Source organism: Suricata suricatta, chromosome 9, assembly GCF_006229205.1.
Source record: "Suricata suricatta isolate VVHF042 chromosome 9, meerkat_22Aug2017_6uvM2_HiC, whole genome shotgun sequence".
Classification (NCBI taxonomy): domain Eukaryota; kingdom Metazoa; phylum Chordata; class Mammalia; order Carnivora; family Herpestidae; genus Suricata; species Suricata suricatta.
The window spans coordinates 2,409,339-2,437,116 of record NC_043708.1 but is presented as its reverse complement, the minus strand read 5'-3'; the positions used below and the strand labels follow the sequence as shown (position 1 = coordinate 2,437,116).

The window sequence follows — 27,778 nt, the reverse complement described above, 5'->3', positions numbered from 1 at the left end:
CTCCCCGGGGCTGGAGCAGCCTCATCCCCTCCTTGCTCACCGTACTCCTGTGGCCACCGTTGATGGGGTGGCCCGCAGGGCACCCTGTCCTACAGCCGCCAGCCCTCTCCGGGCCCCTGCCCCCTCCCACTCACCCGGGCACCAGCGGGCCCGAACACGAGGTGTGGGGCGCTCCCGCACGCGGCCCACTTCTGGCAGGACGGCGCCCCCTGCACTCTCCCCACTCCTTATTTAAGACCCCGGTCAGGGATCCCTGCATTTTGGTACTTGCCCTGAGAGCTTTCGTTGAGTCAGCCCTCTCTTCACCTCAGTGCCGGCGAGGGACCTCCACTGCACCCTGGGACCGTGGAGCCATTTGCTTACCATGTACCTTACCCCACAACATAGGAGACTTCTGGTTGCAAGGATCTTGTGACTCAGCTTTGAGGCCCTACACAGCACGTGGCACATAGAAGACCCTGAGTAGTTGTTAATTCTTGGTGTCCCCATTTCACAGATTCGAAAACTGAAGACAAGGGGGTTAAATGACAAGCCCCAAGCCAACCAGCCATGTTTTCTGATTTCTGCTTCCGCCAGCAATTCTCCTCCTCCTGCCTCTCCGCGTTGGTCAGAAATGTGGACCCTTTGCTATAGCCATGGCCTTGCAGTGTCTTGGCTTCAGGGGCACCTTTGCCGTTACTTCTCTTGCGAGCATGAACTTGCATCTGAGGCCCAGCAAGACAGGGAGTGGAGGTCCTGGACCAGAGCGGGCGGGCTCGTAGCAAATGCCAGGCCTTCCAGAGCAGAGCAGGGCGGGGAAGGGGAGCCCCAGGCGTCAGGCCGCTGGGCCCCGTGCAGGCGGGCCTGGTGAAGCCCTACGTCAGCCTTTCCTCTTTGTGTCATGTTTACAAACGGTAGCGAGTAGGAAATTGCACCAGGTGTTTAGCTCGGAAGGATGTGTCATAAGGGCCTTCTTGGCCCCAAATAAACCATCTCTTAAGAGATGGCCGGGTGGGGGTGGGGCAGCAAATGAATTGCCTCTTAAGTCAGAGGGTGAGTCGGGATAAATATTCCAAATTCTGATCTTTGTGGAAAGGGAATAAGCTCTGACTCGAGTTTCTGAGCTGGCGTCCTCCCCGTGTGGTCAGGGGCAGTGTGGCCCCTGGGGACAAGTTAGCGCTAGGCGCCTGCCTCCCGGCGGGCCGCTCCCACAGTGATGAACATGGCCTGCATCTGCGCTGGCCAGTAGGTGGCCACCACCCACGTGTGGCTGCGGAGCACTTGAAGTGTAGTGAGAGCCACCGAGTTTTCATCTCTGTGTGACCCAGAAGGGAAGCAGCTGCGTGCGGCAGCAGCCACTGGGCTCGGACTTGGTTAACGCACTTCCCTGGCCTGACTTCGTGCTAGCGGGAAATTACCTTCTCTCCTTGAATTTCAAGAAATAGAATTATAGATACGCATATATTTTTCAAGTGCCTTTTGAGTAGTAGTATATTAAGCCATGGTCTACTAAGACCTTTTTTTTTTTTTTTTAAATAGATGGGCTATTTCTCTTCTTTATAAATTATTTGTGAATTGATGTGAGAAATGCTATATACCTAGTGGTGTTTCCCAACTATCGAGTTACTTATAAAAGGCAGCCATGGTGTCCTGATTTTGGGATGTGCGCTTCCTGGATCCCAGAACCCTTTGTTGGAAACTTTTGTGCGAATCTTCTGGTTTCGTTAGTGTCTGCGTTCGGCAGGCTGGTATTTCCAGTTAACAAACCGGAATGAGAACATGTCGACTTGCTGGTAACCAGTAGTAAAACCCAACCCTCCTTTCTCAGCGCGAGACAGTCTGGAGACGTCCGGGTGCACAGAGCAGGTGTCGGGGCAGCGCGCGGAGAAGCCGTCGGGGGCCACGGTTTCTGAGACGAGGCTCAGGGGCTCTTCCGTGGCCAGCTCCGTGGCCAGCGAGCCACGCAGCAGGAGCAGCTCGCTCAACTCCACCGACAGTGGCGCCGGGCTGCAGGCGGCCCCAGAACCGGGGAGGGGCAGCCAGCCCGCCTCTCAGAGATTCGGCGCCATCAGCTCGGAGGAGTTTGAGCAGGAGCTGGTTGTGAAGCCGCTGAAAGTGAGAAAGAAGAGGAAGAAGAAGTCAGGTACGGCCCGTGGCACCGCACACACGACTCCTGCTCACGCAGAGGTGCTGCCCTCCCGGAGCGAGCACCCGTCCACGCGGGGGAGGCAGGGCGGGTCTGTGGACAGCATGGGTGCCCCCTCAGTGGGCTCTGCTGTGAGGTATTTCGTAAGTTACAAGGGGGCCCCCGCACGCGGAAGGCGCTTCCTGAGGTGTAAATCCTGTACCGGGCACGCTGCCTGCCGGGTCTGCGGGGCCGCGCGTGTACCACACGTTAGACCGCAGAGTCTGTGAGCCAGGTGGGAAGTCACGGGGGCCGGGCGTTGGCTGTGTTACAGGCGTGCGATCTCACGCAGGGTCGTTTACCCTGTGCTCCTCGGGCCGTTAGGCCTCCAGCTCCAGGCGCTGCGGCGCCGAAGGTCCTCGGATTGCTCAGCGTTTCAGTCACTTAAACAGCTGGCCTGCGGTCCGTCTGTTACTCTGCTTTTTCCCCCGTTAACATTTCTTGAGCGAGGCCTCAGAGCCCATCAGCGTGTCTGACGGTTGCGTCCATTTAAAACACCTCTGCGTTGGGCTAATTCATACTTGACCACTTAATATCCTTCCTTTAAGATGCATTTTTTTTCTTGAGCCAAAATTTTGTGTTTTAGTCTCTGTCTTTCTGTGGAATCATACCTCACCTCACATGTTCGTATTTTACATCAGAAGGTGGAAGCCGCGTCACCTGGCACAGCTCGCTCGAGTCGACCCCCTGCTGCGAGTTTCCGGGTGCCAGTCCCCGGTCCTTGAGCACAGACCTGCTGTCCATGACCTCCAGTTTGGGCAGCATCGTGGACTGCGCGAGCACTGAGTCTCCTGACCAGGAGAGTGACCTCAGCGGAGAGGTGAATGGTGTCCTGCAGGAGAACAATGACCCCGAAGCGTTCAGCGTCCTGGAGGTGCCCGGACCGGCCCCTGACGCCCTGAACGAAGGGAGTGACGGAGGCCCTGAAATCCCGCGGCGGGACCATGCAGGCGGGACGGAGCCACGCGGGGGAGCGTGGCCTTCGCTCTTGGAGCTGCGGGAGGCTGTGGACGCTAGTGATGCCACCGAGCTGAGAGAGCAGCCTGGCCCCATGCACGCGGGACTGAATGGCAGACAGTCCCCCTGGCGAGAACAGGCCCGGGAAGCAGGGGACATGGAGCCTGATGACCCCCAAAGCACGTTTTCTGAAGCCCCCTTCCTGGACTCATCCCCGGTGCCTTCCGGCCCCAGGTGGGCCCCCCCGGCCGAGCAGCGGCTGCCCGGGACCCGAGCTGCCGAAGGCGGCGCCGAGGAGCCCTCTGAGGAGCATGGTTTCCTAACGCACGTGGAGGCCCCGGGCTCGTGTCCCTGGCACACTGTCACTGACCGTGACACAGGCCTAAAAGAAATGGGTGCCTCGGAACACGGCCAGGGGCGTGCGGGAGGCCGGCAGAGACCCCCCGCCTCTGCCTTGGCAGCTCGCGCCCACGAGCCTCGGCCCGAGCAGCCTCCCCGGGACCAGGTGCTGACGTCCAGTGACGAGGAGGACATCTATGCCCAGGGGTTGCCTTCCTCTTCTTCGGAGACGAGTGTGACAGAACTCGGGGGTAGTCGCTCCCTGCAGGACCTGAGCCAGCCCAGCTCAGAGGACCCCGGGCTGCTAAAGTCGGATCAGGTATGTGGGTTTGTGGGGTCCAGTTTCCTGTGGGTCCACCCGACGATGCAGACGGTGAAGGGGGTGGCTCTCGGTCATCCTACGTGCAAAGACTTGTGTTAAGTGCTTTTCGTGGTGAGCGATTCTTTTTCAGCGTATTTGGTTTTAACACTAATCGCTGCTGTGACTGCTGTGAGGTAGCTGTGACATGCAGATTACGAGAGGGAACCTAGGTGTGCTTCCCCCCATGCACCACCAGAGTGTCACACGGATGTGAGTGTCGTTTGTGCAGCTCTGGCCGCCTGCCGGGCCCCGTTAAGCACTTTATAAGGTCACCGCCTGCACTTCTCTAGAAGCGGGACAAACCGTGAAGTGGGCACTCTGGTGGCCCCCGTGTTTCGGCGCAGGGAACCGGGGCTCGGGCACGGGTCCCGCAGCGAGTGGAGCGCAGGGCGGCCCTGGTCCCGTCTCTCGGCCTCTGTGCCGACCCACCTTCAGGGTGGAAGGTGCCGCTTACTTGGTTTGAGACTGACATCTAGAGGTCTCTGGGGTGGGGGGGGGGAGCGAGCCCTCGGCTGCACGCCCCGTGTGCTGGCAGGGGCCATGGTGCATGGCCGGCCAGGTGGGTCTAGGAGTCCCAAGAGGGAGGCAGACGCACAAGCCGATCGCCTCAGCTGAGCGAGACTCTGGGCCGACGGAGGCACGCGAGGTGCAGGGCCCCGGGGGGCTGCGAGGCGCCAGCTGACGCCGTCCGGGGATGGGCCCCATGTTTGGAGCCCTCGGGTGAGGAAGGGGTGAGGAAGCAGTGCCAGAGCAGGGCCGCGCCTGGCGGGTCTGCGAGGATTGGAGGCACAGAACGGCAAGGCTGAGTCGTTTCAGTGTCAGCGCGGCGTTAGGAAGCATTATCAGGACACAGCATTGGCTGGGGGTGCGGGGGCCCTGGGGGGACGGCAGCTCCCGTTTCAGAACGCTTCTCTTCAAGCCCCGTCCGGGCACAGTGGGCCCCTGCGTGTCTTCTCAGAGAGCCTCTGCTCTGTGACTTGAAGGACACCCTGCACGCTGGTCCTGCTGACGACAGTGCGACCATGCGGCCCGCCCTCCGTGGCGCTCACCGGGCTCCGTCCTTGTCAGTTTGCAGAGAGCTGGATGGGCTACTCCGGCCCCGGCTACGGCATCCTCAGCCTGGCGGTGTCCGAGAAGTGCATCTGGTGCCTGGACTACAAAGGCGGCCTGTTCTGCAGCGCGCTGCCAGGCGCCGGGCTGCGCTGGCAGAAGTTCGAGGACGCCGTCCAGCAGGTGGCAGTCTCGCCCTCAGGTTGGCCTCCCCGCCCCTGCAGCCCGCCCCGCCCCTCTGCAGAATGGCCTGCTCCTGTTCTGCACGGGTGGGGGGGTTTCTCCCACAGGAATTGACCTCAATTAACAAAGAGTGTAAATGGATGCCTTGTTTGGATTTTTAGTTTTTGTTAGTTGCAATGGGGACACATGAAGTTGTTTTTATAAGCTATGCAAATAGCTTGAATTTCAAGGGTTTTTTTTGAGTGATTAACATACTCCTCATAAAAAAATTGTGGGGGCATTGGGGGACTCAGTCAGTTGAGTGTCCAACTTCTGCTCAGGTCATGATCTCACACTTGTGAGTTCGTGCCCGTGTCGGGCTGTGTTGACAGCTCAGAACCTGGAGCTGCTTCACATTCTGTGTCTCCCTCTCTCTCTGCCCCTCCCCTGCTCACGCTGTCTCTGTCTTTCTCTCTTTCAAAAATAAATAAAACATTAAGAAAAAAATTTTTTTAAAGGAGTGATGTGTATGTATGCTTTGGCTAAATAGTCTACTTCCTGAGTGTAAAAGAGAAGTGTGTTCGTTCTCGCAAGCTCTGCTTAGGTTAACCATTTTTTGTGAACTAGAGCAGATGTTTCCCGAATGACGTTCTCCCGGACTTTCGGCCTGCATGTCCCCTCCCTGTCTAGAGTCGTTTGCTCATCTGTTTTGTCATAACGTTGGCCACTTCACTATTGGGGGTAGGCAGGGAGAGTAGAGGGATTTCTGTGTATTTGCCTCATAGTAACTGGCTTATTGCTGAGACATTGGGATAGAAGTCAGACAGAGGGGCGCCTGGGTGGCTCAGTCTGTTACACATCCGACTCTTGATTTCCAAGAGTCTTGATTTCAACTCAGGTCTTTTTCTTTTTTATGTTTGTTTGTTTATTTAGAGAGAGTGTGTTCATGTGGGGGGGAGGGGCAGAGAGGGAGAAAATCCCAAGCAGGGTCTGCATTGTCAGTGTAGAGCCCAAAGTGGGACTCGAACCCACGAACCGTGAGATCATGACCTGCCAGCTCAGGTGTTGATCTCAAGGCGGTGAGTTCAAGCCCCGCACTGGGCTCTGCACTAGGCGTAAAGCCTACTTAAAAAAGGAAAGAGAAGTCAGACATTAGAATAGAAATCAGACAGAATGTGCTCTGTGACCTTTGACTCATCCTCTGTAACTTTACTGTGCTTTCAGATGGATCTCTTTTGACCCATCCTGGGTCACCATTTATAATACTAGTTTGTTCGAGGTTGCTCTGTTTTGTCTCTTTGCTTATTTGAAAAATGTTTTTCCTTAGCGGCCAGTAGTGTACTTGGTTAGCTGGCGTCATCGGACTGCATGTTCCTTCTTTCTCTGTCACTCACTTCTGGGTTCGTCTTCCCGGACGTCCGGAAGCGATGGTTCTGTCCTGGTTCTGTGGGTTAGTTCGTGTTTCCACCAAGCCCTTGTTGACCCAGTGAGAGTTGTGTCTCCACGGCTCAGTGTCTGGGCTGAGGCGCCCACAGCGCCCACTTCTGCAGGGCGCTCTGGGCTCCGCCGTGAGGCCTGCTCTTCTGCTCTTTCCTCAGCTCTTCCCGTCAGGCCTTGGGTCCCGCCTGGCAGCACCGCCCCTCCAGGTCTCGTGGGTGCGCCGCCTGGCCTGCGCCGCACCCTCCTCCCCTCCCCTTCCGCATCTCCTGTCCTTTTCCCTTTTTCTTTCTTTCTTTCTTCCCTTCTCTCCTTTTCTTTTCTTTTCTTTTCCTTCCTTTTCTTTTCTTCCCTTCTCTCCTTTTCTTTTCTTTTCCTTCCTTTTCTTTTCTTCCCTTCTCTCCTTTTCTTTTCTTTTCCTTCCTTTTCTTTTCTTTCAGTGTTATCGCAGGAATAGACTCGAGGGACTCCTCACTTCATACAACCCCCAGTGCGCATCCTCCCACAGGGCCCCTCAGATTGTTCTCTGTATTTAAGAATCTCTTGTAGTGTCTGGTTCCCTCTTTGCTTTTATCTTTTTTCCCTTCCCTTCCCCTGTGTCCATCTGTTTTGTTTCTCGAATCCCACGTAAGAGTGAAATCATACGACATTTATTTTTTTCTGACTGATTTACTTGGCTTAGCATAATACATTCTAGTTGCATCTGCGTTACTGCAAATGGCAAGATTTCATTCTTTTTGATCAGCAAGTAATATTCCATCGTGTGTCTGTGGGTATATATACATACATAACACATCTTCTTTGTCCGTTCATCAGTCAATGAACATTTAAAAATATTTTTTAACGTTTAGCTTTGAGAGAGTGTGCACATGCATGAGTGGGGGAGGGGCAGAGAAGGAGGGACAGAGGATCTGAAGCAGGCTCTGCACTGACAGCAGAGATCCTGACGCGGGCCTCGAACCTGTGAACCACCAGATCATGACCTGAGCTGAAGTTGGACGTTTAACTGACTGAGCCATGCAGGTGCCCTCTTCATTTCTGCTTATCAGAATCCCTTTCTGAGTGAAGAAGGAGAGCCCAGCTCAAGTGCTGCTTCTCCATGCATCTTATGCCCTTAGCTGATCTACAAGTGACCCCTCTGTGTTCGTGTAGGACTCCCCAACCTCCGGTGGGGCACCAGAGCACTGCCACTGCCCAGCTCTGCTGCGTTGTCCGTATGTTCTCACCTCCGGTCTCCTTAGAGCCCTGTAAGGAACAGATGAGAAAATGAGGCGTGGGGACGCTAGGCGACTTGATGCCCGAAGCCACACGGCTGGTGGGTGATGGCCACAGGCCCGTCCTTGGCGTTGCAGGCCCTTTCTCCAGTTGGGGTAGAAGCAGAAGGGAGAGAGAGGTTTTAGAAATCTCTCTCCCGGGGCACCTGGGTGGCTCAGTCGGTTAAGCATCCGGCTTTGGCTCAGGTCATGATCTCACAGTTCATGGGTTCAAGCCCCGCATTGGGCTCTGTGCTGACAGCTGGCTCAGAGCCTAGAGCCTGCTTCATATTCTGTATCTCCCTCTCTCTCTGTCCCTCCCCTGCTTGCGCTCTGTCTCTCAAAAATAAATAAAAGACATTAAAAAAAAAATCTCTCTCCCCCACAGCAACTGGAATAAGTTTTTTTTTTTTATACGTTGCAAGGTTTCTTGGACATGAATAGGAGTTGTGTCTCTGCAGGAGCCCTTCTCTGGAAGATCGAGCAGAAGTCCAACCGGGCGTTTGCCTGTGGAAAGGTGACCATCAAGGGCAAGCGTCACTGGTACGAGGCGCTGCCCCAGGCAGTGTTCGTGGCGCTGAGCGACGACACGGCCTGGATCATCAGGACAAACGGGGACCTGTACCTGCAGACCGGTAAGGGGCCGCGCCGCGACTCGGGGGCCGTGCCCGCCGCCCTTCACCTTGTTGGGCCGTGCTCAGAGCAGCTGCAGTGACTAAGGAGCTGAAACTCACTTTAAAGTAAAGCACTTCTGGAAAGACAGTATTTGCCCTTGGAATATGTTAGCAATTTCTCGCTGTGGACCCACGTTCAACCCAGGACAAATTTAAGGCAAGACTTAATAGGATTATTCGTGAGATAGAGAAACAGATTCTTCTCCTTCTGGCTAACCAGAAGAACACGTGATGCAGTGTCAGATCTTGACGGAAGGAATACCAGGAATAACAGAGAAATGACATTAGAGTCATTTTTTTTCCCTTTAGGTGGTGGCTGGACTTTTTTTGGCCAGGTCAAAGCCCTGCTTCTGTGTACTTAATTACATGTGGATCAGGAAGAAACAGCAAGAAATAATTTGATCAAAGTAGCAGTTCAACTTGTCCTAATAAACTGCCCGGAGGGGAACCTTGAGCTGCTGCAGGGGACTCAGGGGGACTTGCTTATTAGACATCAAGTGTGACGGCAGTGAGCATTCCTGTCCCGTCAGCAAAATGGAGTGCATGTTCCCAAGGCATCAGGCGTGCCGGCTTGGGGACCGGATGGGGGCACGGAGTCTTTCCTTGGTTGTCAGGAGGCCATGCCGGTTTTATGTAAAGACCGATCTTTTAACTATTTAATACTGCTGATCCAGAGAGAACGTTTTCATCTCTGTTGTGAGCTGTCAGCCAGGGGCCTCTGAGAGTGCAGCCGCTGCACCTTGGCCCCCGTGCGTGTGAGCGGGCCAGCATCTCCTAGAAGCTGCAGCTTGAGCCCTGGGGGTCGGCCTCGCCAGCTTCTGGGCCGTGTGCCCGTCCCCGTCCCCCCCTTCTAGTTCCTTGTCTCCTTCACATAGCTCTGGAAAGGCAGAGATGTAACCAATTTCCAAGGGCATTCGAGTTTCGTTCCTCGTGGGGGACAAAATGCTTCTGGCCTGGGGTCAAGGAGGGGGTGAGCTGCCAGCCGGCAGTACCAAACCTACAGTGTTGGCCTTGGGCGCTGGCCTGAGGATCTGGGGTGTAGGAAGCCCCACAGGTGACCCCCGGGTTGGGGACGAGACGTGCAGCCAGGGACGCTTCTGTGATTAGGCGGGTGCTCCCTCAGGCAGTGAGGCCTCATTGCAGGCCGACGCCGGGGAGGATGGGCTTGTCACCAGCGGCTCCGCCAGCTCCGGAGGCGAGCCTTCGGGCTGGTCGGACAGGCTGCACAGAGCTGGGGGCAGGAGTTCTGGCCGGGGAGTCGGGGACCTGGAGCTCTGGCCTTGCTGTAGCCTTGCCTTCCATCTAGGGACCTGACTACCCTCCCCAACTAGATGAGCCCAGGGTGGGGGCCACCACCTGGTCAGAGGATGGCCGTGGCCCTCGGAGCTCCACCGTCGCCAGCGGCCGCCGCAGCAGCTCGCTCACCTGGCAATCCAAGGGCCACGGCCATAGAGCACGGGAGGGCGTCTGTGGGCGGTGCTGCTCCCGGCCCGGGCCTCTTGGCTCAGGCTCTGGCCTCTCTCCTGCTCTGGGCCTTCTTGTTCTTTCTGGACATCATAACATACTTGGGGACACTGGAAGATTCCGAGCTGTTATTCCTTCCGTTTTCAGAGCACCTCTGAGAACACTGCGGATAGAGCCATACCGCAGCCCGGCTTCACCAGTCTGTGGACTAGGCCTTAGAGAGACACAATACTTATTACGGAAGAACACGGCAGGGAAAAGCAGCAGACAGCAGAATGCAATGAGGTGTGAAGTCCTGATCGTGTGTCTCGGGGCCTTCCTGTCTGTCGCCCTGGCAGGTCTCAGTGTGGATCGCCCCTGTGCCCGAGCCGTAAAGGTGGACTGTCCATACCCACTGTCCCAGGTCACCGCCCGGAACAGCGTGGTGTGGGCGCTGACGGAGCAGAGGGCCCTCCTGTTCCGGGAAGGCGTGAGCAGCTTCTGTCCTGAGGGGGAGCAGTGGACGTGCGACATCGTCAGGTACCGCGGGAGGGGCAGGGACCTGGCAGCGGCTTGCTTGTCCCACCCTTGTTCTTTGCTCGGCTCTTCTTGAGGCACCATGTGAGCCTTCGTGGCCGAGGCTGCTGCTCGGAAGCTGTCCCCGAGGGTGGCGTTCTCTGGATGGCCGGGGCCACGTCAGCACGCCGAGCTCGGAGACGCGCCGTGCCTGCCTCTGCCCGGCACGCTGGGCATCGGGTCAGAGCTCAGATTTTGAAATGCTGCTGCCCTCTTGTGTAACCCCAGCATCACACCGTCACCCGTCCCTCGTGACAGTCTGTCCACTGCCCAGTGCTGTCAAGCGGCTTCTGTGCACAGTCTCGACGGTTTAGGGCCACATGTCTCCTTTATCATCGTCCTAGTCATGGTCATCGACCCCCGAATTGTAATTCGCTGGGTTACCCGTGGCACTCAACAGAATTACCATCAAATCATGTTGCTAAATAGGAAAACGAGACAGATCTCTTTAGTTTGTTATTTTTGTTTTTTTGGGTTATTTTAATTTTTATTTTTGATAGAGCACAAGCAGGGGAGGGACAGAGAGGGAGATACAGAATATGAAGCAGGCTCTAGGCTCTGAGCCAGCTGTCAGCACAGAGCCCAATGCAGGGCTCGAACCCATGAACTGTAAGATCATGACCTGAGCCGAAGCTGGACGCTTAACCGACTAAGCCACCCACACGCCCCAGATCTCTTTGGTTTGAACTTTGCAGCCTGGTAAACTTGAGCAGGGTAGCTTCTGTGAGCCTCCCACAGGCTGGGCTGGGTGCGCAGCGGGGGCTACCCCGAGCCCTCCCCTTCCAGGGCTCTTGCTCTGGGGATTCCACTCAAGCAGCTGGTGCCAGGTAGCGTAGATGGCCCTAAACCAGAGAGCGCAGCCTGGCGGAGCCTCGAAGCTGGCAGGGGCTTCACCAGAGGGCCGTGAGGGAGCAGGGCACCGCCCGCAGTGAGACCGAGTCTGCCCAGCCGCTGCCGCCCAACACAGCCCCACACCCGGTGGGGGCGCCTCCGCTCACTGCAGTCCCTTGTGCGCCTGCCGGGCCGGGTCTTCAGTATGTCCTTCAGAGGCTGCCACACATTTAAACAGCATACACTGCACAGTGACGTGACTCAGCCCACAAGCTTCCGTCCTCAGAGCTTGTGGGCAGGGTCCAAACCCCGCCAGGAGACTCTCAATGCCGACGTTCCTAGTCAAGGCCGGGCGCTTGGAACATAGTGCTGATTCCGTGTTGTCTTCCGTTTCCAGTGAAAGGCAGGCTTTGGAACCCGTCTGTATAACCCTCGGGGACCAGCAGACTCTGTGGGCCCTGGACATCCGAGGAAACCTGTGGTTCAGGACCGGCGTCGTTCCCAAGAAGCCGCAGGGAGATGACGACCACTGGTGGCAAGTAGGTACCCTACTCTAGGGCCCTGGTGGCAAGCAGGTGCCCCACTCCAGAGCCCCTGGTGGCAAGCAGGTGCCCCACTCCAGGGCCCCTGGTGGCAAGTAGGTGCCCCGCTCCAGGGCCCCTGGTGGCAAGCAGGTGCCCCGCTCCAGGCCCCTGGTGGCAAGTAGGTGTCTCATTCCAGGGCCCCCTGCCAGGGCGGCTCCCAGGGCTGGGAGCTTTGCTTCCCATTTACAGCCCTCACCTCATCCGGAAAGAGACCGGGAAGGGTGGAATGAATTAAGAGCACTCACTCTTACTCTCTGAGGAGTTAAACTTTGCTGTTTTTGAGCACATTAGAAACGTCTAGGGCTTTTCGTTGTAGGAGAGAACTCCTAAAGCTGTCTTTGCTTAAACTTACAGCTCTGCTTATTGTTTCTTTTTCTGTTTCAGTGTCATTTACCAATTCATCCTCATATGCTAAATAAGCCCAGGGACAGCCTTTTGAAGACCTAGGTAATGATAAGGTTTAGCTCTGAACACATGTGCTAAGCAGAGCTAGACGTAGGCTTGGAAACCCAACCTACAATTAATATTCATCTCTCTCCACTTGTTCCGAAGGCCTCTAAGCAGGCAGCGTTTCAACAAAGAGAGGAGAATGTTCCCACATGTTCCCAGAAAAGGAAACACGCTGCGTCATAGGAGGGTGTAAGCGAACCAACTTTCCGTGACTTGGCCCCAGCCAGAATGGCCTGGACTGTGTCTTCCAGGGAGTCGTTCCTTCCCTCTTCAGTACCAATTCCGCCCAAGTGCCTCCCGCCTCCTGCTGCCATCGGCGAGGTGGTGCTGACCCTCGGCAGCAGAAAAATAGGCAACGTCTCTTCAATTTTTGTCTCCACTGGTTCAGGCTTAAAATTTTTTTTTAATGTTTATTTAATTTTTTGAGAGAGAGCATGAGCAGAGGAGGGGCAGAGAGAGGGGGAGACGCAGAATCTGAAGCAGGCTCCAGGCTCTGAGCAGTCAGCACAGAGCCCAAGGCGGGGCTCAAACCTACAAACTGTGAGATCCTGACCTGAGCTGAAGTCGGCCGCTTAACTGACTGAGTCCCCAGGCGCCCTTGGGTCAGGTTTTACTGTTGCCTCAGACTTGCTGGGTGGAAGGCAGGTCTTTCATTCGTGGCACTTAGGTCATTCGGATGAGAATGTGAAAAATAAGTTGTGTTTGCTCTTGGATGAACAAGTGTATGTGTGCATGTGTCTAATTTGAAATGCCAGATACTATCTGAGAAGTACCAGTGGTTTTAGAATAATCTTCTCCGTGCTTGTAACTGTATTACATGGATTTACACACACACACACACGCACTCCCTGTCTCACATATGTACCAAATTCCATTTTTAAGTAGCCTAAAGAAAATCAGATACCGTTTTATCATAATATTGAGAACAGTATCTTTAGAGGAATTTAATTTGACAGAATCGTCTTCGAGGTATTTGGAAGCAGAGTTATTTTAGTTACTGTGAGACTGATTTCCCAGGGGTGCCAGAGCCAGCTCTCTAGTTGGCTGCTACCCCTGCCTTTTTTCACATGCGTCCTGCTTCCCTGCGGGGCTAGGTGCTCAGGCGGCACCCAGCGGCGCGTGTCGTGTGCCTGCGCCCGAGCCCGCTGGGCTGCGACAGGGACCACCCAGCCGGGCCCGCGGAGCAGCGCTCCCGGACGGTGCGAAGTGTGCGCTCAGTCAAGTGCAGAGCGTCACAGTAGTTTCCTTTGTGTTTGGTTTTGTTTATTATAAATTAAGTTCCCTGTAATAAATGATGTCCCTTTCAGTTCGTCGCGCGTGCCCTGGGGATGCGGCCTGCACCAGGCTGTCCCAGGAGTAGGGGAGCGACGTTCTGTATAATCCAGCCCGAGGGGGCACCAGTGTCCATGAAAGTCCTGTGGACTTTGACTCTCTTAGAAAGAGCTTTCTCGCTGCCAGAGCGACCGAACAGGGAGAGGGCTAGAGAGGCAGCTTGCCCAGAGAACTGGGGTGCCCTTCACGGCCGGGGCGGCCCGGCGCGTGCTGGACGGGCGGCGGCGCTGACGCTCCGGGTTTCGACCATAATCCTACTTACAATACCTTCTTTATTTTTGTTAATGTTTTTAAGGTTTATTTATTTTTGAGAGACAGAGTGTGAGTAGGGGAGGGGCAGAGAGACCCAGAACCTGCAGCAGGCTCCTGCTCTGAGCTGTCAGCACAGAGCCCGACGAGGGGTTGAATTCACACGAACTTTGAGATCACGACCTGAGCCGAAGTCGGCTCCCCAGCTGACTGAGTGACCCAGGCGCCCTTTTGTAATAACTTTTTAAATCCGTATTGTGATTCTGAGGATCACACAATGTTGTCTGTTGGAAATACCTAAATTTGAAAGCAAAATCACCCATTCTCACTGAGTAGAATAAAAGGCTGCAAGGGCCCCGGCGGGTCACAGGTAATCACAACAGTAATACGTGCTGTCATGACACCCGTGTCTTATAAAAATGTATGAAACAAGAGGTGGATGTTTTCTTCCATCCCTCTAAATCCGACCCTCAGAATTCGTTATGGTCGGTGGTTTGGCGGGGCACTGCCGGACTTGTGCACACGTGTGTCACAGGTCGGCCGGATGGGGGCCGAGCCTTGCTGTTAGGCGGCGCGCGGGTGGAGGGCACTCGTGGCCACCCTGAGGGACGGGTGTCCTGTCCCCCCAGGTGAGCATCACAGACTACGTGGTGTTCGACCAGTGCAGCCTCTTCCAGACCATAATCCACGCCACACACTCCGTGGCCACCGCAGCCCAGGCGCCCGTCGAGAGGGTGGCCGATAAACTGCGCATGGCCTTCTGGTCCCAGCAGCTCCAGTGCCAGCCCAGCCTCCTCGGGGTCAACAACAGTGGCGTCTGGATCTCCTCGGGCAAGAACGAATTCCATGTCGCCAAAGGCAGTCTCGTCGGTGAGTGAATCACTTTGCTTTTTATGTTAACTTGATTGACAGCTTCACTTTATTATTTTTTTAATAATTTTTTATTATTTATATTTGGGAGAGGGAGACAGTATGAACAGGGGAGGGGCAGAGAGAGAGGGAGACACAGAATCTGAAGCAGTTCCAGGCTCCGAGCTGTCAGCACAGAGCCCAACACGGGGCTCGAACTCACGAACGAGGAGATCATGACCTGAGCTGAAGTCGGACGTTCAACCAGCTGAGCCCCCCAGGTGCTCCAGCAGCTTCCCTTTAAAGCCAGCATTGAGGGGCGCCTGGGTGGCTCAGTCGGTTAAGCCTCCGATTTCGGCTCAGGTCAGATCTCAAATTCGTGGGTTCGAGCCCCGAATCAGGCTCTGTGCTGACAGCTAGCTCAGAGCCTGGAGCCTGCTTCCGGTCCTGTGTCTCCTTCTCTCTCTGCCCCTCCCCCTCTCATGCTCTGTCTCTGTATCAAAAATAAATAAAAACATTTTTAAAAAATTAAAAAATAAATAAAGCCAGCATTGAAACAAAAGTGTTAAGATCTCCACTTCAGAAGATAATATGGGGCCAGTTTGTGACCTGCTTGTAATGGAGGTGTTCGTTACACTTTGTATCAGTTTCTTTTTTTCTTAAATCTGTCTTTCTTGCAGCTAGGCATCAGCGTTTGGCTGGTGTGTGATCAGTTTTTGCTCTGAATCTGGGATGATATAGAAAGGGCAGATGGGGCTCGTCTTTATGTTCACGATTTCACATTCAGATGGAAAACTCCACCCAAACCAGAGAGCTCAGTAAGAGAGAAGAGTCCGTTTACTAGAGAACACGTTCTTTCACTGTAGAGATGCAAGGCTCTGACAAGATCTGTAAATGTCATGATGAACCCACATGTGCCCCTGAGGGCTTCGTTTCTGTGAGTGAAGCCCGGCTTCATGCATTTTTTTCCAGCCCTCCTCCCCCTGCACAACACCCCCACCCTCCTGACCTCCCCCTGCACAACTCCCCCGCCCGCCCGACCGTGGGCAGGCCTGGGCTATGCATGTCAGTGTGGAAGGGAAAACCAGGGACTGGCCTCCCAGCACTGGTGTGGGTCTCCGCATCTCAGAGCATTCTAGAATTAGCTATAAGAGGCTTGAGGACCAGTTGTCCAGAACCAGAGCTCTGGTGTGTGTGTGTGTGTGTGTGTGTGTGTGTGTTTTCTTCTTTCTTTAACACGCTTCCTGTTCCTCTAGGCACTTACTGGAGCAGTGTGGTTCCCCGCGGGACGGCGTCTGCAACAAAATGGGCCTTTGTGCTGGCCTCCACTGCTCCCACAAAGGAAGGTTGGTTGACAAATGTAGCGCACGGGTTGGCTGTTGAAAGGTGAAGGCCATGGTCTGAGCATGGCCTCGCTGCGATGGTGCGTGGCTGGGTGGACGTCAGAGACGGTGCCGTGGCTTCACGGACAAGCATCCCTGTTGGCCGCGCCGCGGCCCCCGGAGCTGGATAGGCCTGCCCAGGAGAGAGAGTCTAGTGCGGGGACATTGAGTCTAAAGGCAACATGTCATTCCAAAGGAGAGGAGCAGTCAGCGTCCCACCAGGGCCGCAGCTGGCGACTCCCAGCGACAGCGTCCAGGGCCAGAGCACCGCAGCCGATAGGCACCAGGCTTGTCTGGGTGCCTTTCCGTTGCCCCTTGGGAAGTCTCCTGTCACCCCTGGTAGCCTCTTGCAGTCTGGTTTACAGCCTCTGGCTAGTCATGCCATGGAAGAGGCCAGGCCTCCCCTGCAGGGGCAGGCCCCCTGCAGACTCCACTCGGGGCTCCCCTCCTGCCCAGGGTACAGGGTTTGGGGCCGGGAGAAGCAGTGCAAGGGCCCAGGGAGCTGGGAGCGGGCAGTCAGGTAGCCCCTCTGGGAAGTGGCCAGAGGCCCCTCCTAGGATCGCACCAGGGCCGGACGGGAGGATGGTGAGGAGCCGCTGGTCCCGACGAGACAGCTGGTGAGTCAGGCCGTTAGTCCCTCTAGGATCCGGCTGACTTGCCCGTACAGTAAAATATTTTCTTGCCTGATCATCTGACCACGGTTCTGAAATCTGTCAAGCTCTGAAAAGCATAGGTTCTCTCCTGAGATTGGCACACATTCATCTGGCAGTAAAACATGACCTGAACCTGGCATGCGGCTGCTGACTGACCCCACTGATTGGGCCTGTGGCAGGCGCGGCCTGCGCTTCGGTGCTGCCTGGCTCCCTGAGGCTGTGACGTACATCTGTGACATGCCCGCCACCTTCGGTATTCACAACCCAGACACATTTCAATTCTAAAACCTATCTGGCCACAAGTTTTAGACAATGTTGTCACGGAGGTTCCAACTTTTCCAGAGGTTGTCTGCATTTTAAATGGAATCTGTAAAAATGGTGGGGAGGAAGAAAGAGAGTTCTGAGGGGAGGCTGGGGAGGAGAGGAGGCCCGCCACCTTCGCAAGCCTCCTGGCCCACCTGCCTCCTCCCTCCCCGAGACTAGGATAGGGCAACTGTGGTTCCGTCCTTCTGAGGAGTCGCTGATGTCACTCCCTCCAGAGCGCCAGGCTCAGGCCAGCGAAGACAGCCCCGCCCTCACAGACGTCCAGGCCGGAGCCGCTAAGCCAGCCTCGTAGGCCTCCTCAGAGCTCCTAAGCCCCGCTTTCCCTCCTCCCTTCAGAACGCCCCAGGCCTGTTTCTCAGCTGCCTGGCCGTGGGCTGCGCCTCTGACCTCGGGCCGACGGCTCGCAGAGCTCCTCCCCGCGGGGGCCGTCAGGCGCCGCAGCCCAGAGGCCGAGGTGCGTCGTGAGTGACAAACGTGAACCTTTTCCACAGGAAGCTCCTTGTGGCTGTGCCAGAGCAGCAAGGACCTTTGCAGCGTCAGCGCCCAGAACGCGCAGTCCCGCCCCTCCACGGTGCAGCTGCCCCCCGACGCCGAGATGAGGGCGTACGCCGCCTGCCAGGACGCGCTGTGGGCCCTGGACGGCCTCGGCCAGGTGTTCGTCAGGACGCTGTCCAAGAGCTGCCCCACGGGCCTGCACTGGACGCGGCTGGACCTGGCCCAGCTAGGTAGGCCCCGGGCAGCTGGTGGGCAGTCTCTGCTTTTTAATGTTCACTTATTTGTTTTGAGAGAGCGAGCCAGGGAGGGGCAGAGAGGCGGCGGGGGAGGGGAGGGGGCAGAGAGTGTGAGAGAGAGAGAGAGAGAGAGAGCGCGAGCGCGAGCCCCAAGCAGGCTCTGTGCTGTCAGTGCAGAGCCTGATGCAGGACTCCATCCCATGAACCGTGAGATCACGACCTGAGCCAAAATCGAGAGGCCATGCAGGCGCCTCTCAGTCTGTGTGAATTCTCACGGGACATCGTGTAAGTTGCTGGATTTCAGGACAATGATCAGCTCCTCGTGCAGGTTGAATGGGCCTCTTCATTGTACAGGGAGCCTCGCCCCTTCCAGCTTCCAGGGCTCGCAGAGCCCAGGAGGAGCACCTGTGCGGACAAGTGGCCGCTAGGACTCGGTGCTCCCTCTCAGCGTGGCACACGAGTGTCCTTCAGGCCTGCAAGGATGGCCGTGTCCTGCGTCAGCAGCCGCGCGCCTGTCTCTGCAGCTAGAGCCGCGCCCCACAAGCCAGTGTCCATTCTATCCTGGCAGAACGTGGGGGATGACGTGTCTCCTGACCGTGGCTCTTCTCTTGAGCCTCCTCTCACGGGCTGTGGGGAGCACGATGCCTTTCATACATAAGTCATTCGTATTCCAAGGAGCAGGGTGCTAGAGTGAGCCCGCAGCATGAGGCTACTCTCCAGCACCGTGATCGACTGGCAGCTTCCGTGTGGCTCGTCTGACCCCAGACGCTTGTCTGAAGGCAGACGCTGCTGCAGGAGCCCCCCGAGCCCTAGGAACACTCCTGCCACACGTCCCCCTGTTGGGAAACAGCCAGCGGTGTTTCTTGTTAGGTAGGTGGTAGAGTTGAATTGTACGAGCATTTCATATTTGAGAATTCAATCACACGTACTCGTTAGAAGACAAGCAGGAGGAGGGTGCCCGCTGACTCAGTCGGTAGAGCATCAACTCTAAGTTCAAGCCCCACGTTGGTTTTAGAGTTTGCTTTAAAAAATTATATATATATATATACACACACACACACACACACACATATATAGTTACATCTGTATGTAAAACATGTCTTATATTAAGACATGCATTGAAATGCATATAGGTATTGAAATGCATATAGGTAAATACAGAGAGAACGGGAACGAAAGCAAGAGGAGAAAAGGGCAGCCCGCTGCCGGCCCGCGTCCACAGCAGCCCTGGCCGTGTCTCTGCTGCCCAGCCTCCCCCCATCCCTGAAACAGGCTGGGCCTCCGCTGCTCGCGGCCAGAGGGGCCCCTGCCAGGTGCCGTACGGACGGATATTTGTTCTTCTGGCCAGCAAGGCCCCTAGGTAACATCCAGGTTAACTAAAGAGGCAGGTTGGCTCTCAACTGAGGGAGCAAACTCTGTTTGAAAGCTGGGAATGTCCCAGGGTCACACTCCCTTCAGCAGCATGTATACTAAAAATAGGAATGTTCCAGGGTCATTTTGATGACTTAGCTTTTGGCCTCACACCCTGTTGTTTGAACCTAATCCCAGCACCAGGGCCATCCCTGGGACCGTCACCTTCCAGCTTTTGAGAGTTGGCTGGCCACCATCCCTGACAGCGTCTGACCAGACCAGGCTGCGGCTGCTCAGGGCCCTGAGTGCTGGTGACAGCTGGCCTCCTGCCTGCCCTCGGGAAGCCTTGTCACCATTCAGGGGTCCTACGACCTGAGCCTTTCTTGCAGCCCTAGCCAGAGCAGTCTGGGAGGTGCCACTGTTCTTCGGGAGGCCTAATGGCCAGGTCATGGTTTGTGTCTTGCCACCACTGGATGCCAAGGACCCTTGCTCTCCACACAGGCCGGGAGAGGGCAGAGCTGTCTCCCTGCACCCCGCCCCCCCCCCCAGGATGCCGACACGCCAGAGTGGGTGCAAGCGGATGGCCTTGGGCCAGGCTGCACCCTGCCCAAACCAGCTCTGCCCAGGGCCACAGGCGCGCACAACTCATGCCTCCCTTCCGGGGCCGTCCGGTCCTCTAGGCATCAGCTGCACGATTGCAGGTCCCCGAGGTGCCTATGTGGGCTTCACCAGGGTGGTGGCCATTCTTTCCAGGGGGAGACGCTTGGCTTTGCAGGGATCGAGACTCAGTTTAAGAGAATTGGCCCTAGGCAGGCTCCGGGACCCTAGGCAAACTGCTGGGTTCCCTTTGGACCTCAGTTTCCCCTTCCCTAATAGAACAGCCATCCCAACTGTAGGGCGAGGGTGCATCCTGCATAGACGTGAGCTTCTTGGGTGGGTGTCCTGCTCAGGGTCCTGGTCAAGCCAGCATGAGCTGTGTCGCACCACAGGGAGGGTGGGGGCGGGTTCAACCATGTGCCTGGTGCCTTACTTAGCCTGAGCTCTAGACTGTGTGTTTATCTGGGTTTTCAGCGGCCACTGAAGTGATGCACAAAGAATCCTTTTATTATTTTCTGAACGTAGGAGAGCATAGTCCTGAATTGGTAGACAGCGTGTTGGGGCAGGGGAGGTGGGCAGGGTGATGTGGGAGAGGTGGCGGCCTCCCGCTGTGCCAGCGCCCGGTTCGGGGTCGGGGTCGGCCTAGGGGACAGTGGAAGGCTGGCACAGACCGCCAGGTGTTGTTCCTGGGCTCTCCAGGTGTGGCCTGTGTAGCCTGTGGGACTAACAGGTGAGTCAAGCCATCTTTCAAATTCTCATGTAGATGAGGCGAGCAATGCGGATTTTGAGTTCATGTGTGTGCGTGCTCCCTGCCCTGAGCCCCGCGTGTGGCCGTCCTTGGCAGGCTGTCATCGGTCAGCACGCACAGAATGGTTGCGAATAGAAAGTGCGGTCTGTCATCTAGGTAACAGTCCTGCCTTGAATTGCTCACCTGGAAGGTGCTCACAGCAGTGAAAGGAAGCCCAGCCTCCGCGGGAGTGTGTCTGCCGTGAGCATTTTGTCTGAGGTTGAGACCCTCTCTCCCAGACATACCCTTTTTCCTGATTTCACTCCTCTGCGCCCACTAAATTCTTCTGGGAAAGGCAGAATCCTCTGTGGCTGTCAGTGGTCAGCACCTCAGCGCTGTCTCTTCCCTCTACCCCAGAGGGTCTCCTAGGCCTCGATCCTCGCTCCTCCCCCTACTGCCAGGGCCAGAGGCCCCTCCACGCCTGTTCTGCAGGAAGCACCTCATGATGCCAGGCATGCCCACCCCACCCCCCACAGTTGCCAGTCTGTCTGTCTTTCCCAGACAGGGCAGGGGTGGACCCCCAGCCTTAACCAGCTGCACCCGGCCCCGGTGTCAAGGTGGCACCCGGGGCCGCCACAGCCTGGCCCAGGCTCCCTTGCACAGGCCTCACACAGCGGGGCCTCCGGCCACCGGCCATCGTCCCTCGTGTGGTAGGCCTCTTTGTCACAGCCCCTGCTTGTCTTGCTCCGGCCTAGAACGTCCTCCCCGCTCTTTCCTTCCTCCACCTCTTCAGGCCTCAGCCGAGAACGTCCCCCGCCCTGTCCCAGGCTTTCTCCAGGCAGTGTTCCCATCAGGGCACTTTCCCACCTCGCACCCTGTGCCTGCTCTGTGCAGTGGCCATTGTAGTCTGACCCATGGCATTTGCACACGGGTGGGGGGACCGCAGCTTGGCCACATCCGTGTGCAGCAGGAACTTAGAGCGTCAGGGAAAGCGGTTATCGCTGGTGAGCCCCGTTTCTAAGTAATTCTGGGTTATGAGTCTGGATCCTGTCTTTGGCCTTGATAGTGACCATCGCCAAACTGCCTAATGGGCAGGATTTGGTCCATTTGGTCGGGATGTGATTTATCTGTGCTCTTCTCTTCAGTTTTGGCCTCTTCTTTGTAAGTGTTCTGACATCACGAACATGAGAAGCGAAAGCCGGTCTTGCCGGTGCCGACAGCGTGATCCAGCCCGCTCACGCCGGCAGCCCGGGATTCCAAAACGTCTGGGATGTAGCCGGCTTTGGCGTTGGCAGCAGAAATTGCAGTTTCAAGGATGACTTTAGCAAAGTATCAAGTCATGAATGTGATCTCTACCTTTAATTTCTTTCTAAAGATATAACATCACTCTTCTGCCCCTGTTCAAATTACCAAGTCGGTTGCTACTTTGAGATTAAATGAAGAGACTTCTTAAATGCCTGGCTACTGAACACAGTCTTAGAGACTGAAAATGGAATTTTGCGATTTGTTACAACCCTAGTTTTTGGAAGAAAATTTGTATCATTTAGCAGATATTTTAGATGTTCACAACATTTCATTTCCCAGTGCACATGAATATGCATTATGTCAGGCACTGGAATGTCAGCAAACTAATGCAATTTGTAATTCAATTTATCTGGTCACAGCATTTAATGAGGAAATATTTTGTGTCTGTTTTTGCCTTTAGGTAACAAATGATGGTAGGCAGTAATTTATGCAGAGAAGTGTTTTATAAATAGATAAACACCAAATAAATGCCCCTTTTTGTCTAAGATACATGTTTAAGAGTAATCCTAAAGGGAAAATGTCTCCTCTGTTGAATAAAGTAATTGAAACTGTTTTTAAATGCAGGAAAAAACAAAGCAGGGAAAGGCAAGAAAATGATGGCGTGTGTGTGCTCATCAGGCTGGTGGCGCAGAACCGTCCCGAAATATCAGCGACGGAACACGCAAACGTTGCTTTCCTGCCGCCACAAAGTTGGCTCTCAGTCTCTAGGATCAAAGCTTCTGCTGCAGCGCCCTGTGGCCTCACTGTCGCGGTCGCTACAGCAGGGGACAGCTTCGCCCACAGCCCGATACCAGGCTAGTGAGGAGGCCCCGCCTCACGGGAATGGATGCCAGGGAGCCGCGGAGCGTTTGGGGGGCAGTAGTCCCCAGCTCCAGCCCTGACCATCTTCTCTGCCGAGCAGTCTCCCAGACCTCCCGTGTTCAGGCAGCGTGGGCGCCCCTCTGCGAGGCAGAGCACTGAAGTAAAGCCTTCAGTGAGACGTCGTCTCCTGTGACCTGTGTCTTCAGGATAAGCCATTGTGTGCACCGGCCCGTGTGGTCTAGCAGCCTTCACTTCTGTTCTGAGGAATATTCATTCCCGTGGTGTGAACTCGTGTTGTTAGTCACCGCTCACTGAGCTGCTGGCCCCGTGTGGCTCTGTCACAGTGTAACTGTTGTCACCATCAGCTGCTGTCTAGACTTTCTATTAGGGTAGGGTGAAGACTCCAGCTTAACATTAGTTTTTATGTAGCATTTTAAAATTAGCAGTTGTTTCTCAGCTATTTCTGTAATTTACTGAAGAAGGTACTTTATTTGGATTTGTACAAATCTTTCACCGTGTAACGTTAGAGCCCTAGGGAGTCTGTCTGAACTCCCTGGTAAGGCATTCCATAAAAAATTAAGGAAGGAAGAAATAAAGTTAATTTCAGTACAAGAAAAACCAACTGTAGGAAATGCACAAAGTTTTTGTGTAGTCAGTTAATACTGTAAGGCTGGTGCCCTAGCTGAGGGCATGGGACAAGAGTTGCACGTGCAGGGTCTGTGCCTGTGTGTCATGGTACGGACACGTAGGCTGCCGTCTGATACCAGGGACAGCTGGGAGCTGGGGACAGGAGCGCTGCCACTGAGCGCAGCCGCACCCCCTTTGCCCTGCTTTAAAGTCAAGAAGACCCATCAAGTTTACGAACTCTGCAGAAAACACTGTTGAGAGAATGAAAAGGCAAGGCACAGGTTGGGAGAAAAGATTCACAATGCATGTACATCTGACTAGAGATTTGCATCCAGAATATACAAGGAAATCCTCTAACTCTGTCATCAAAAGACAAACCATTCAGCTTGAAAAATGGCCATAAGACTTGAACAGGCATTTCACAAGAGTCCCAGGTCATCAGTTATCAGGGAATGGCAGATTAAACCCATTACGAGGTACCTCTTCACACCTACCAGAATGTCTGACGTGGAAAGGACCAGGCACCGGGGAGGGTGTGGGCAGCCAGTGGGCACGCTGGTGAGCGTGCAGAATGGCAAATGGAGGGAGGCACGTGGGCGGCTCCGTTGGTTGAGCATCCGACTTCAGCTCAGGTGGTGATCTCTCAGTCTGTGAGTTCAAGCCCATGTCAGGCTCTCTGCTGATACCCCGGAGCCTGGAGCCTGCTTCAGATTCTGTGTCTCCCTCTCACTCTGACCCACCCTCCCCACTTGTTCTCTGTTTGTCTTTCAAAAATAAATATTTTAAAAAAGAATGGCAGACGGAGCTCTACCCCACAGCCCTGCGCTTCCTCTCCTAGGTACCGTCCCAGAAAACCAACACATCCACAGTCTTCATGAGAGTGACTGGCGACTCTACTGATAGCAAGACGTGTGCGTCCCTGGGTGGCTGGGTAGACCTCCGTGTCGCCAGGCCCCGATGCGACGTCCAGTGATAGGAAGAAGTGACACTGTGTGCGAATCCTGTGCACGGTCCCCTGCGTGAAAGAAGCCAAACCCTAGAGAGAGCACACGTGTGGTTTCTGTGGGCCTCTAGACCAGACTAGTAACCCGTGGGGGCCTCGGGAGAGGGAACTTTCTGGGGTGATCCAAATGTGCTCTGCCTTGACAGCAAGCACACGGCAGCCAGGACGTGCTCGTCTGTCGGAACTGAACGCGTCAGAGCTGCGGTCACCAGCGGCCCAGCGGTCGGGAAGCTGGTGCGGAGGCGCTGTGTTCAGGCCTCTGCCTCCCGGCTCAGCCGCGGTCTCCCCCTGGGACTTGGGGCAAACGTCTTCGTGTCTGAGTCGCGATGGCCCTGTGAGGGACTGAGCCTTTCCGCTGCGGGGTTCGGAGCGAGGCGTCACATGCTTGGCCGCACCCGTCCCGCGGCAGCTGCTCAGTGACTGGGCTGTTCTTTTTGCAGATCGGCCATCAGTCGAGTGTAATGCCTCTTCAGAGCCTCCTCCCATCTCCCTTCCTCTTAAAATTGGCTTAATCAATAAGGAGAAATGTAAAAAGGAAAAGGAAGATTCTAGAGGCCTTGGTCAGTTCATTACTCATTCTCAGTCGGACCAAGATTCCTGATTAAGAGGGGTGCCCGGTCCCCAGATGCAGAATTGGCTGATGCGGCGCACAGACGTGCCGAGGCCAGCGACGTCCCCACCGGGCTTCGCCCCCGCGCTGACCGGCCCGGGGCCGTGCTGGCGGCTCCCAGCTGCCGCACCCGGGGCCCGAGAGCCTGCAGGGTGGCGCCTGGCGGGTGGCAGGCGGCCAGAGGCCTCGGAGACTCCCCTGGGCCATGACATTCTCAGACTGCGGGGTGAGCCGCAAGAGCAGCCTCACCTCTTTCTTTGAAGGAAAAAAATCGAAGTCCACAGATTCAAGTGCAGTCTTCGTCATTTTGCCAAAGTGCTTAGCGTGCTGCCTTTTCCTTTATTTGCCGGCAGGCCCCGTAAGGCTGACGAGCTTGGCGTGTGGAAATCAGCACATCTGGGCCTGCGACTCCAGGGGCGGAGTGTACTTCCGGGTTGGGACCCAGCCGCTCAATCCCAGTCTGATGCTTCCGGCCTGGATCATGATTGAGCCACCTGTCCAGGTAAGCAGAGCGTGGCTGACACCGAGCTGCCAGCTTGCTGCCCCGGGGAGGGGACCACATGCTCCCCCATGTGCCCCCCAGCCAGTTGGGGCTGAGGCGCGGGTCTGGGGAGCAAGGCGACCCCCGACGTGCGCTCACCCATTATCCCATTTGCGGAATGCAGAGCCGAACGCGCCATTAAAGATGATGCAAGTCAATGCTTAAGGATTTTTTCCGCTCAAAAATATTTTTACTTCTTACAAAATGAACATTGCATTTTAAAACGTAAAATCAAGGGTGTCCGGCTGGCTCAGTCCAGTGAACGTGCGACCCTTGGTCTCAGGATCGTGAGTTCAAGCTGCACGTTGGGTATAGAGATTGCTAATAAATAAATGAGAATGAAATCAAGCAGTGCCCAGAAGTACAGCAAGGAACAGAAAGCTGCTTCAGATCTCGTCAGCACTTTGCGAAGGCCGCTCCTGGCTTGTTGAGTTCTGTGCCCCGTCCCCACCCCCACCACAGGTCAGCTTCCCGCGTGTTCCGGGTGTTTCTCTCTTCCACTGGACTCTTCCAGCATCGATAACAAATGTAGGGGCTGATTTTAGGGCACTACTGAGTTACCTTAAATGTCTACCAGGCCTGGTTGCTTACTCGGTACGTTTCTGTTAAAATTTATACTTGGGGTTTGTGATTTCGTGAGTCATCTGCCCCCAGCCCCTGCCAGGCCCTGTTTTGTGACTTTGTTGGAGAAAACATGATGTTGCCGTTTGCAGAGGTGGCAGCGGGGCCGTGGTTAGTCCCTAAACAGAACCGTGCGTGAGTGGGGACGGGCAGAAATCGGGCATTAGGGTGAAGGCCTGTGTTCGGGACCGTCTATGTTTTAGGCATCATGAGCCCCAGGGATGGGGTGACCAAAGTCCAGGGGCAAGTTGCAAGGCTCTGAGGACCTCCAGTCCTCCCAGCAGAGCGGGGCACGTGCTGGAGGCCCCACAGCTGAAGCAGGGTTCTGGTCAGACCGCCGGGGAGTGGTCGTGGCCACAGAGAGGGCCCCGTGCCCACTGGTGGGTGTCCTCCCTCGTGGGATGGCACCTTGTGAGTCAGAACGCGCTGTGCAAACGTGAGGTTACACCTGACGGATGAGGACGTGGGCTCACCTCTCCACGCAGGGGTGTGGTGAGAGCAGGCCACCCGGCAGGGGGAGCTTCCCATCACTGGCCGTGCTGAGCGCCGCCCGTGCCCGGCCATGAGCGGAGGCGGGCCAGCGTGCGGCTCACTTCATCGGCGTCCTGAAATTCTCCTCACGTGAGACACCCTCTTGTTGCCTGAGCCCTTCGGTACGTCATTGTTAGAACCTTCCTTTATTCCCCTAAGAGCTTGATGTCATTTCTTTCAAGAGTTAATTCACCCTTTCATAGTGTAAAAGTCAGGGGTGTTTAGTATATTGAGGAAGCTGAGCAACTGAACCACTGTTCAGTTCCAGAACTTTCTCACCCCAAAAAGAAAGCCCATACCCATTAGTCGTAATGGTAGGTAAGATCATAGCCCATGCCCTTTTCTCTGGGAGCCCCCGCCCCCTCAGCCGTTAATCTCCCTTCTATTTTTTTGCCCTTGCCTATTCTGGATTTGCCTATTTCATACGAATGGAATCGTACAAGTGGCCTTCTGTTCCACCTTTCCTTAGCGTCGTGTTCTCAAGTGCCGTAACACTTTGGAGCACGTGTCAGTGCTTCGTTCCCTTCTGTGACTGAGTACTGTTGCTCATGCGGATGAATGTGTTTATTCATCAGCTGGTGCCCGCGTGGGGTGTCCCGTGCCTGGGCTGCTGTGAATAATGCTTCACATGCGAGTGTCTGTGTGGACTTCCGTCTCCCGTTCAGTAGAACGGGTAGTTACCTTGCAGGGTCAGATGGTGAATGTGCACTTACAGGTTTGAGGAACTGGGGCGCCTGGCTGGCTCAGTTGGTAGAGCGTGTGTCTCTGGATCTCGGGATTGTGGGTTCGAGCCCCATGTTGGGTATAGAGATGACTTAAAAATAAAATCGAATGAACGGACAAACGGTTTTCCTCAGTGGCTGCATCATTTTGCATTCCACCAGTAATGTATGAGGGTTCTTGTTTCTCCACATCCTCATCGAAAAGTTCTTCTTGCCCGATGTTTTTATTCTAGCCATCCTAGTCGGCGTAGACATGGCATCTTGTGGTTTTGACTTCCATCTCCCTAAATGCCTAATGATGTTGAAGATCTTTTCCTGTACTACTGGTCCTGTGTGTATCTTCTTTGGAGAACTGTGTATTCAGAGTCTTGGCTCATTTTTCAGCTATAGCTATTTATCTGTAAATTATTGAGTTGTAAGAGTTCTGTAGGCATTCTGGGTACTAGACCCTTATCAGAGACATGATTTACATACGCTTTGGGTGACTTGGCAAACTGTTGCCTAATACAAGGTCTTGAAGATTTTCTCAAGACATTAGACAT

General features: G+C 55.3%; 1 protein-coding gene and 1 non-coding gene across 7 annotated transcripts in view; both read left to right on the top strand.

Annotated features, from left to right (window-relative positions):
- Positions 1-27,778, top strand: part of TECPR2 (tectonin beta-propeller repeat containing 2) — a 105,820-nt gene that overhangs the window by 43,501 nt on the left and 34,541 nt on the right. For 5 of the 6 annotated variants that reach the window (XM_029951223.1, XM_029951225.1, XM_029951224.1 and 2 more), the window contains 10 exons: positions 1,808-2,122; positions 2,806-3,779; positions 4,890-5,073; positions 8,185-8,358; positions 10,200-10,380; positions 11,645-11,786; positions 14,492-14,732; positions 15,968-16,057; positions 17,562-17,795; positions 25,175-25,323. In XM_029951223.1, coding sequence (XP_029807083.1) covers positions 1,808-2,122; positions 2,806-3,779; positions 4,890-5,073; positions 8,185-8,358; positions 10,200-10,380; positions 11,645-11,786; positions 14,492-14,732; positions 15,968-16,057; positions 17,562-17,795; positions 25,175-25,323 — 2,684 coding nt within the window. The remainder of the gene's footprint in view (positions 1-1,807; positions 2,123-2,805; positions 3,780-4,889; positions 5,074-8,184; positions 8,359-10,199; positions 10,381-11,644; positions 11,787-14,491; positions 14,733-15,967; positions 16,058-17,561; positions 17,796-25,174; positions 25,324-27,778) is intronic. The other variant, XM_029951226.1, reaches the window with a different exon arrangement.
- Positions 27,247-27,319, top strand: TRNAQ-CUG. Its single transcript has one exon. It is a non-coding gene; the product is annotated as a tRNA-Gln (tRNA).